Here is an 11,295-nt window from a genome sequence, read left to right on the forward strand (position 1 = left end):
ACAGGCCCCCGCACACTACTACCCACATTGTGCCCCACACAGACTCCAGCCGCAGCCAGGCTCCACACACACAACCAGACTCTACACCAATAGATATGGTTGGGCCCAACCGACGCCACGGCTGGCAGTTTCCCCCCACACCACGGCACGCAGACTCCCCTTACCACAGTAAGGCTTCACATTGCACCGTGACCCCAGGACCACAGAAAACGTAAAAAAAAAAGAAAAACACACAAACACAAAGATATAAAAATATAGGATTTATAAGGTACACATAGAAAAAAGGTGAGCAGAAGGAAGGGACCTTTCCCGTCCACAGGGGTATGTCCATACTCGTGTACACCGGGGGGTGACGAGCCACCGTACTGCAGGTCAGGCTGGACGCCCACACACCCGGGGTCAGGTCTCCGCCCCTGACATGATGATGACCACAGATTGGCGGCTTCCATGGATCTAGGACTTGGCCAACTTCAGTGCCCACTCCAGCTCCTGCAGCTGCCGCTCCCCCTGAGAGATCATCATCCGTATAGTGATCTGCGGGAAGACAGGAGGTCACATGATCCCAGCGCCGCGACGGCCCCTTCACCGTGACCCGTCAACGCACTCACCCCACAATCAACGCACTCACCCCATCATTGGTCGTCTTGTTTCCACGAAACTCCCTCCGGGCCCACTCCCTCACATAGTTGCGGTCCGCGGGGTCCGGGATACGGCGAACAGTGCGGAGGATCCTCCTGTACAGGCCCAGCACCCGCTGCCGGACCAGGAACTGGGGGCACAAAGGAATGATGGCACACGGACCCCGAGATGTGACAGCGGGGTAATGGGGCAGCAGGAGGACCACCCCTGTGTATAATTCCCCTCCCCCCCACACACACACAGTACCATCCCTGTATACCCTTTATCCCACCAGTCTACCCTCTATCTCCCTCTGTATACCCTCTATCCCCCCCTGTCTACACTCTATCCTCCCCCTGTCTACACTCTATCCCCCCCCTGTCTACACTCTATCCTCCCCCTGTCTACACTCTATCCTCCCCCTGTCTACACTCTATGTCCCCCTGTATACCCTCTATGTCCCCCTGTATACCCTCTATCCTCCTCTGTATACCCTCTATGTCCCCCTGTATACCCTCTATCCTCCTCTGTATACCCTCTATGTCCCCCTGTCTACACTCTATCCCCCCCCTGTCTACACTCTATCCCCCCCTGTCTACACTCTATCCCCCCCCTGTCTACACTCTATCCCCCCCCTGTCTACACTCTATCCCCCCCCTGTCTACACTCTATCCCCCCCCTGTCTACACTCTATCCCCCCCCTGTCTACACTCTATCCCCCCCTGTCTACCCTCTATGTCCCCCTGTATACCCTCTATCCCCCCCTGTCTACACTCTATCCCCCCCTGTCTACACTCTATCCCCCCCTGTCTACACTCTATCCCCCCCTGTCTACACTCTATCCCCCCCTGTCTACACTCTATCCCCCCCTGTCTACACTCTATCCCCCCCCGTCTACACTCTATCCCCCCCCGTCTACACTCTATCCCCCCCTGTCTACACTCTATGCTCCCCTGTATACCCTCTATGTCCCCCTGTATACCCTCTATGTCCCCCTGTATACCCTCTATGTCCCCCTGTATACCCTCTATCCTCCTCTGTATACCCTCTATGCTCCCCTGTATACCCTCTATGTCCCCCTGTATACCCTCTATGTCCCCCTGTATACCCTCTATGTCCCCCTGTATACCCCCAGCCGGCTCCTCTCACCTGTCTCAGGGTCGGAGCCACCGGTATCCGCGAAGCCATAACAGATCTCTCGCCTCTCGGGTCACGTGACCTTCCTCAAGCCGCCGCCATTTTATTGGAGACCAACACATAAGATTTACTCAGAAATCTGTCACTCTGTCAGCAATGCGCAGGCGCGAACCCGGCTGAGATCTACAGCTCATGTACTTCCGCAATGTGACCACAGGAGGGAGATGACTCCGCACAGAGCAGTGTGATGCCGGAGCTGCGGTGTATCCAATCCTCTCCTGTGTGATACCGGAGCTGTGATGTATCTAATCCTCTCCTGTGTGATACCGGAGCTGCGGTGTATCCAATCCTCTCCTGTGTGATACCGGAGCTGTGATGTATCTAATCCTCTCCTGTGTGATACCGGAGCTGCGGTGTATCTAATCCTCTCCTGTGTGATACCGGAGCTGCGGTGTATCTAATCCTCTCCTGTGTGATACCGGAGCTGTGGTGTATCTAATCCTCTCCTGTGTGATCCCGGAGCTGTGATGTATCTAATCCTCTCCTGTGTGATACCGGAGCTGTGATGTATCTAATCCTCTCCTGTGTGATACCGGAGCTGCGGTGTATCTAATCCTCTCCTGTGCGATACCGGAGCTGCGGCGTATCTAATCCTCTCCTGTGCGATACCGGAGCTGTGATGTATCTAATCCTCTCCTGTGTGATACCGGAGCTGTGGTGTATCTAATCCTCTCCTGTGCGATACCGGAGCTGTGGTGTATCTAATCCTCTCCTGTGCGATACCGGAGCTGTGATGTATCTAATTCTCTCCTGTGTGATACCGGAGCTGTGATGTATCTAATCCTCTCCTGTGCGATACCGGAGCTGTGATGTATCTAATCCTCTCCTGTGCGATACCGGAGCTGTGGTGTATCTAATCCTCTCCTGTGCGATACCGGAGCTGTGATGTATCTAATCCTCTCCTGTGTGATACCGGAGCTGTGGTGTATCTAATTCTCTCCTGTGTGATACTGGAGCTGTGATGTATCTAATCCTCTCCTGTGTGATACCGGAGCTGCGGTGTATCTAATCCTCTCCTGTGTGATACCGGAGCTGTGATGTATCTAATCCTCTCCTGTGTGATACCGGAGCTGTGATGTATCTAATCCTCTCCTGTGTGATACCGGAGCTGCGGTGTATCTAATCCTCTCCTGTGTGATACCGGAGCTGCGGTGTATCTAATCCTCTCCTGTGTGATACCGGAGCTGCGGTGTATATAATCCTCTCCTGTGTGATACCGGAGCTGTGGTGTATCTAATCCTCTCCTGTGTGATACCGGAGCTGCGGTGTATCTAATCCTCTCCTGTGTGATACCGGAGCTGTGATGTATCTAATCCTCTCCTGTGTGATACCGGAGCTGTGATGTATCTAATCCTCTCCTGTGTGATACCGGAGCTGTGATGTATCTAATCCTCTCCTGTGCGATACCCGAGCTGCGGTGTATCTAATCCTCTCCTGTGTGATACCGGAGCTGCGGTGTATCTAATCCTCTCCTGTGTGATACCGGAGCTGCGGTGTATATAATCCTTTCCTGTGTGATACCGGAGCTGTGATGTATCTAATCATCTCCTGTGCGATACCGGAGCTGTCATGTATCTAATCCTCTCCTGTGTGATACCGGAGCTGTGGTGTATCTAATCCTCTCCTGTGCTATACTGGAGCTGTGATGTATCTAATCCTCTCCTGTGTGATACCGGAGCTGTCATGTATCTAATCCTCTCCTGTGCGATACCGGAGCTGTGATGTATCTAATCCTCTCCTGTGTGATACCGGAGCTGTGGTGTATCTAATCCTCTCCTGTGCGATACCGGAGCTGTGATGTATCTAATCCTCTCCTGTGCGATACCGGAGCTGTGGTGTATCTAATCCTCTCCTGTGTGATACCGGAGCTGTGATGTATCTAATCCTCTCCTGTGCGATACCGGAGCTGCGGTGTATCTAATCCTCTCCTGTGCGATACCGGAGCTGTGATGTATCTAATCCTCTCCTGTGTGATACTGGAGCTGTGATGTATCTAATTCTCTCCTGTGCGATACCGGAGCTGCGGTGTATCCAATCCTCTCCTGTTTGATACCGGAGCTGTGATGTATCTAATCCTCTCCTGTGCGATACCGGAGCTGTGATGTATCTAATCCTCTCCTGTGTGATACTGGAGCTGTGATGTATCTAATCCTCTCCTGTGTGATACTGGAGCTGTGATGTATCTAATCCTCTCCTGTGTGATACTGGAGCTGTGATGTATCTAATTCTCTCCTGTGCGATACCGGAGCTGCGGTGTATCCAATCCTCTCCTGTGCGATACCGGAGCTGCGGTGTATCCAATCCTCTCCTGTGTGATACCGGAGCTGCGGTGTATCCAATCCTCTCCTGTGCGATACCGGAGCTGCGGTGTATCCAATCCTCTCCTGTGTGATACCGGAGCTGTGGTGTATCTAATTCTCTCCTGTGCGATACCGGAGCTGCGGTGTATCCAATCCTCTCCTGTGCGATACCGGAGCTGCGGTGTATCCAATCCTCTCCTGTGTGATACCGGAGCTGCGGTGTATCCAATCCTCTCCTGTGCGATACCGGAGCTGCGGTGTATCCAATCCTCTCCTGTGTGATACCGGAGCTGCGGTGTATCTAATCCTCTCCTGTGTGATACCGGAGCTGTGGTGTATCTAATCCTCTTCTGTGTGATACCGGAGCTGTGATGTATCTAATCCTCTCCTGTGTGATACCGGAGCTGTGATGTATCTAATCCTCTCCTGTGTGATACTGGAGCTGTGATGTATCTAATTCTCTCCTGTGCGATACCGGAGCTGCGGTGTATCCAATCCTCTCCTGTGCGATACCGGAGCTGCGGTGTATCTAATCCTCTCCTGTGCGATACCGGAGCTGTGATGTATCTAATCCTCTCCTGTGCGATACCGGAGCTGCGGTGTATCTAATCCTCTCCTGTGCGATACCGGAGCTGTGGTGTATCTAATCCTCTCCTGTGTGATACCGGAGCTGTGATGTATTTAATCCTCTCCTGTGTGATACCGGAGCTGTGATGTATCTAATCCTCTCCTGTGTGATACCGGAGCTGTGGTGTATCTAATCCTCTCCTGTGCGATACCGGAGCTGTGATGTATCTAATCCTCTCCTGTGCGATACCGGAGCTGTGGTGTATCTAATCCTCTCCTGTGTGATACCGGAGCTGTGATGTATCTAATCCTCTCCTGTGCGATACCGGAGCTGCGGTGTATCTAATCCTCTCCTGTGTGATACCGGAGCTGTGGTGTATCTAATCCTCTCCTGTGCGATACCGGAGCTGCGGTGTATCTAATCCTCTCCTGTGCGATACCGGAGCTGTGGTGTATCTAATCCTCTCCTGTGTGATACCGGAGCTGTGATGTATCTAATCCTCTCCTGTGCGATACCGGAGCTGTGATGTATCTAATCCTCTCCTGTGCGATACCGGAGCTGTGATGTATCTAATCCTCTCCTGTGTGATACCGGAGCTGTGATGTATCTAATCCTCTCCTGTGTGATACCGGAGCTGTGGTGTATCTAATCCTCTCCTGTGTGATACCGGAGCTGTGATGTATCTAATCCTCTCCTGTGCGATACCGGAGCTGTGATGTATCTAATCCTCTCCTGTGTGATACCGGAGCTGTGATGTATCCAATCCTCTCCTGTGTGATACCGGAGCTGTGGTGTATCTAATCCTCTCCTGTGCGATACCGGAGCTGTGATGTATCTAATCCTCTCCTGTGTGATACCGGAGCTGTGATGTATCTAATCCTCTCCTGTGTGATACCGGAGCTGTGGTGTATCTAATCCTCTCCTGTGTGATACCGGAGCTGTGATGTATCTAATCCTCTCCTGTGTGATACAGGAGCTGCGGTGTATCCAATCCTCTCCTGTGTGATACCGGAGCTGTGATGTATCTAATCCTCTCCTGTGCGATACCGGAGCTGTGGTGTATCTAATTCTCTCCTGTGCGATACCGGAGCTGTGGTGTATCTAATCCTCTCCTGTGCGATACCGGAGCTGTGATGTATCTAATCCTCTCCTGTGTGATACCGGAGCTGTGATGTATCTAATCCTCTCCTGTGCGATACCGGAGCTGTGGTGTATCTAATCCTCTCCTGTGCGATACCGGAGCTGTGATGTATCTAATCCTTTCCTGTGTGATACCGGAGCTGCGGTGTATCTAATCCTCTCCTGTGTGATACCGGAGCTGTGGTGTATCTAATCCTCTCCTGTGTGATACCGGAGCTGTGGTGTATCTAATCCTCCCCTGTGTGATACCGGAGCTGTGGTGTATCTAATCCTCTCCTGTGTGATACCGGAGCTGTGGTGTATCTAATCCTCCCCTGTGTGATACCGGAGCTGTGATGTATCTAATCCTCTCCTGTGCGATACCGGAGCTGTGGTGTATCTAATCCTCTCCTGTGCGATACCGGAGCTGTGATGTATCTAATCCTATCCTGTGTGATACCGGAGCTGTGGTGTATCTAATCCTCTCCTGTGTGATACCGGAGCTGTGATGTATCTAATCCTCTCCTGTGCGATACCGGAGCTGCGGTGTATCTAATCCTCTCCTGTGTGATACCGGAGCTGCGGTGTATCTAATCCTCTCCTGTGTGATACCGGAGCTGCGGTGTATCTAATCCTCTCCTGTGCGATACCGGAGCTGTGGTGTATCTAATCCTCTCCTGTGTGATACCGGAGCTGTGATGTATCTAATCCTCTCCTGTGCGATACCGGAGCTGCGGTGTATCTAATCCTCTCCTGTGTGATACCGGAGCTGTGGTGTATCTAATCCTCTCCTGTGCGATACCGGAGCTGTGGTGTATCTAATCCTCTCCTGTGCGATACCGGAGCTGTGATGTATCTAATCCTTTCCTGTGTGATACCGGAGCTGCGGTGTATCTAATCCTCTCCTGTGCGATACCGGAGCTGTGATGTATCTAATCCTCTCCTGTGTGATACCGGAGCTGCGGTGTATCTAATCCTCTCCTGTGCGATACCGGAGCTGTGATGTATCTAATCCTATCCTGTGTGATACCGGAGCTGTGGTGTATCTAATCCTCTCCTGTGTGATACCGGAGCTGTGGTGTATCTAATCCTCCCCTGTGTGATACCGGAGCTGTGGTGTATCTAATACTCTCCTGTGTGATACCGGAGCTGCGGTGTATCTAATCCTATCCTGTGTGATACCGGAGCTGTGGTGTATCTAATCCTCTCCTGTGTGATACCGGAGCTGTGATGTATCTAATCCTCTCCTGTGTGATACCGGAGCTGCGGTGTATCTAATCCTCTCCTGTGTGATACCGGAGCTGTGGTGTATCTAATCCTCTCCTGTGTGATACCGGAGCTGCGGTGTATCTAATCCTTTCCTGTGTGATACCGGAGCTGCGGTGTATCTAATCCTCTCCTGTGCGATACCGGAGCTGTGATGTATCTAATCCTCTCCTGTGTGATACCGGAGCTGTGGTGTATCTAATCCTCCCCTGTGTGATACCGGAGCTGTGGTGTATCTAATCCTCTCCTGTGTGATACCGGAGCTGTGGTGTATCTAATCCTCTCCTGTGTGATACCGGAGCTGTGATGTATCTAATCCTCTCCTGTGTGATACCGGAGCTGCGGTGTATCTAATCCTCTCCTGTGCGATACCGGAGCTGTGATGTATCTAATCCTCCCCTGTGTGATACCGGAGCTGTGGTGTATCTAATCCTCTCCTGTGTGATACCGGAGCTGCGGTGTATCTAATCCTCCCCTGTGTGATACCGGAGCTGCGGTGTATCTAATCCTCCCCTGTGTGATACCGGAGCTGCGGTGTATCTAATCCTCCCCTGTGTGATACCGGAGCTGCGGTGTATCTAATCCTCTCCGGTGTGATACCGGAGCTGCGGTGTATCTAATCCTCTCCGGTGTGATACCGGAGCTGCGGTGTATCTAATCCTCTCCTGTGTGATACCGGAGCTGCGATGTATCTAATCCTCTCCTGTGTGATACCGGAGCTGCGGTGTATCTAATCCTCTCCTGTGTGATACCGGAGCTGCGGTGTATCTAATCCTCTCCTGTGTGATACCGGAGCTGCGGTGTATCTAATCCTCTCCTGTGTGATACCGGAGCTGCGGTGTATCTAATCCTCTCCTGTGTGATACCGGAGCTGCGGTGTATCTAATCCTCCTGTGTGATACCGGAGCTGCGGTGTATCTAATCCTCTCCTGTGTGATACCGGAGCTGCGGTGTATCTAATCCTCTCCTGTGTGATACCGGAGCTGCGGTGTATCTAATCCTCTCCTGTGTGATACCGGAGCTGCGGTGTATCTAATCCTCTCCTGTGTGATACCGGAGCTGTGGTGTATCTAATCCTCTCCTGTGTGATACTGGAGCTGTGGTGTATCTAATCCTCTCCTGTGTGATACCAGAGCTGTGATGTATCTAATCCTTTCCTGTGTGATACCGGAGCTGCGGTGTATCTAATCCTCTCCTGTGTGATACCGGAGCTGCGGTGTATCTAATCCTTTCCTGTGCGATACCCGAGCTGCGGTGTATCTAATCCTCTCCTGTGTGATACCCGAGCTGCGGTGTATCCAATCCTCTCCTGTGCTATACTGGAGCTGCGGTGTATCTAATCCTCTCCTGTGCTATACTGGAGCTGTGGTGTATCTAATCCTTTCCTGTGCGATACCCGAGCTGCGGTGTATCCAATCCTCTCCTATGTGATACCGGAGCTGTGGTGTATCTAATCCTCTCCTGTGCTATACTGGAGCTGCGGTGTATCTAATCCTCTCCTGTGTGATACCGGAGCTGTGGTGTATCTAATCCTTTCCTGTGCGATACCGGAGCTGCGGTGTATCTAATCCTCTCCTGTGTGATACCGGAGCTGTGGTGTATCTAATCCTCTCCTGTGCGATACCCGAGCTGCGGTGTATCTAATCCTCTCCTGTGTGATACCGGAGCTGTGGTGTATCTAATCCTCTCCTGTGTGATACCGGAGCTGCGGTGTATCTAATCCTCTCCTGTGTGATACCGGAGCTGCGGTGTATCTAATCCTCTCCTGTGTGATACCGGAGCTGCGGTGTATCTAATCCTCTCCTGTGCGATACCGGAGCTGCGGTGTATCTAATCCTCTCCTGTGTGATACCGGAGCTGCGGTGTATCTAATCCTATCCTGTGTGATACCGGAGCTGCGGTGTATCTAATCCTCTCCTGTGTGATACCGGAGCTGCGGTGTATCTAATCCTCTCCTGTGTGATACCGGAGCTGTGGTGTATCTAATCCTCTCCTGTGCGATACCGGAGCTGTGATGTATCTAATCCTTTCCTGTGTGATACCGGAGCTGTGGTGTATCTAATCCTCTCCTGTGCGATACCCGAGCTGCGGTGTATCTAATCCTCTCCTGTGTGATAACGGAGCTGTGGTGTATCTAATCCTCTCCTGTGCGATACCCGATCTGCGGTGTATCTAATCCTCTCCTGTGTGATACCGGAGCTGTGGTGTATCTAATCCTCTCCTGTGCGATACCCGAGCTGCGGTGTATCTAATCCTCTCCTGTGTGATACCGGAGCTGCGGTGTATCTAATCCTCTCCTGTGTGATACCGGAGCTGCGGTGTATCTAATCCTCTCCTGTGTGATACCGGAGCTGCGGTGTATCTAATCCTCTCCTGTGCTATACCCGAGCTGCGGTGTATCTAATCCTCTCCTGTGTGATACCGGAGCTGTGATGTATCTAATCCTCTCCTGTGCTATACTGGAGCTGTGGTGTATCCAATCCTCTCCTGTGTGATACCGGAGCTGTGATGTATCTAATCCTCTCCTGTGTGATACCGGAGCTGCGGTGTATCTAATCCTCTCCTGTGTGATACCGGAGCTGCGGTGTATCTAATCCTCTCCTGTGCTATACCCGAGCTGCGGTGTATCTAATCCTCTCCTGTGTGATACCGGAGCTGTGATGTATCTAATCCTCTCCTGTGCTATACTGGAGCTGTGGTGTATCCAATCCTCTCCTGTGTGATACCGGAGCTGCGGTGTATCTAATCCTCTCCTGTGTGATACCGGAGCTGCGGTGTATCTAATCCTCTCCTGTGTGATACCGGAGCTGTGGTGTATCTAATCCTCTCCTGTGTGATACCGGAGCTGTGGTGTATCTAATCCTCTCCTGTGTGATACCGGAGCTGCGGTGTATCCAATCCTCTCCTGTGTGATACCGGAGCTGTGGTGTATCTAATCCTCTCCTGTGTGATACCGGAGCTGCGGTGTATCTAATCATCTCCTGTGTGATACCGGAGCTGCGGTGTATCTAATCCTCTCCTGTGTGATACCGGAGCTGCGGTGTATCTAATCCTCTCCTGTGCTATACTGGAGCTGTGGTGTATCTAATCCTGTCCTGTGTGATACCGGAGCTGCGGTGTATCCAATCCTCTCCTGTGTGATACCGGAGCTGTGATGTATCTAATCCTCTCCTGTGCGATACCGGAGCTGTGATGTATCTAATCCTCTCCTGTGCGATACCGGAGCTGTGATGTATCTAATCCTCTCCTGTGCGATACCCGAGCTGCGGTGTATCTAATCCTCTCCTGTGTGATACCGGAGCTGTGGTGTATCTAATCCTCTCCTGTGCGATACCCGATCTGCGGTGTATCTAATCCTCTCCTGTGTGATACCGGAGCTGTGATGTATCTAATCCTCTCCTGTGCGATACCGGAGCTGTGATGTATCTAATCCTCTCCTGTGCGATACCCGAGCTGCGGTGTATCTAATCCTCTCCTGTGCGATACCCGAGCTGCGGTGTATCTAATCCTCTCCTGTGTGATACCGGAGCTGCGGTGTATCTAATCCTCTCCTGTGTGATACCGGAGCTGCGGTGTATCTAATCCTCTCCTGTGTGATACCGGAGCTGCGGTGTATCTAATCCTCTCCTGTGCTATACTGGAGCTGTGGTGTATCTAATCCTCTCCTGTGTGATACCGGAGCTGCGGTGTATCCAATCCTCTCCTGTGTGATACCGGAGCTGTGATGTATCTAATCCTCTCCTGTGCGATACCGGAGCTGTGATGTATCTAATCCTCTCCTGTGCGATACCGGAGCTGTGATGTATCTAATCCTCTCCTGTGCGATACCGGAGCTGCGGCGTATCTAATCCTCCCCTGTGTGATACCGGAGCTGTGGTGTATCTAATCCTCTCCTGTGTGATACCGGACCTGCGGTGTATCTAATCCTCTCCTGTGCGATACCGGAGCTGTGATGTATCTAATCCTCTTTTGTGCGATACCCGATCTGCGGTGTATCTAATCCTCTCCTGTGTGATACCGAGCTGCGGTGTATCTAATCCTCTCCTGTGTGATACCGGAGCTGTTGTGTATCTAATCCTCTCCTGTGTGATACCGGAGCTGCGGTGTATCTAATCCTTTCCTGTGTGATACCGGAGCTGTGATGTATCTAATCCTCTCCTGTGCGATACCAGAGCTGTGATGTATCTAATCCTCTCCTGTGTGATACCGGAGCTGCGGTGTATCTAA

At 51.8% G+C, this 11,295-nt stretch overlaps 1 protein-coding gene across 1 annotated transcript; it reads right to left on the reverse strand.

Annotated features, from left to right (window-relative positions):
• Nucleotides 1-245: 245 nt before the first annotated feature.
• On the reverse strand, nucleotides 246-1,923 carry LYRM2 (LYR motif containing 2). Its single transcript, XM_073657935.1, has 3 exons — nucleotides 1,768-1,923; nucleotides 629-769; nucleotides 246-534 (listed from the first exon to the last, which is right to left on the reverse strand). Exons 1-3 carry the CDS (start codon nucleotides 1,804-1,806, stop codon nucleotides 454-456), a joined length of 261 nt encoding a protein of 86 aa, XP_073514036.1. The 5' UTR covers nucleotides 1,807-1,923; the 3' UTR covers nucleotides 246-453.
• Between the last annotated feature and the right edge of the window lie 9,372 nt (nucleotides 1,924-11,295).

This window comes from Phyllobates terribilis, unplaced genomic scaffold, assembly GCF_046119375.1.
Source record: "Phyllobates terribilis strain yellow unplaced genomic scaffold, ASM4611937v1 Scaffold_1__5_contigs__length_1240528914, whole genome shotgun sequence".
Classification (NCBI taxonomy): Eukaryota; Metazoa; Chordata; class Amphibia; order Anura; family Dendrobatidae; genus Phyllobates; species Phyllobates terribilis.

Bases quoted from the DNA above. Each gene is read 5' to 3' on its own strand.
- LYRM2 (XM_073657935.1), bottom strand. From the start codon at position 1,806: ATGGCTTCGCGGATACCGGTGGCTCCGACCCTGAGACAG. The intron at 770-1,767 runs GTGAGAGGAGCC...TTGTGCCCCCAG, and splicing joins TGGCTCCGACCCTGAGACAG to TTCCTGGTCCGGCAGCGGGT. The intron at 535-628 runs GTGAGTGCGTTG...GTCTTCCCGCAG, and splicing joins ACAAGACGACCAATGATGGG to ATCACTATACGGATGATGAT.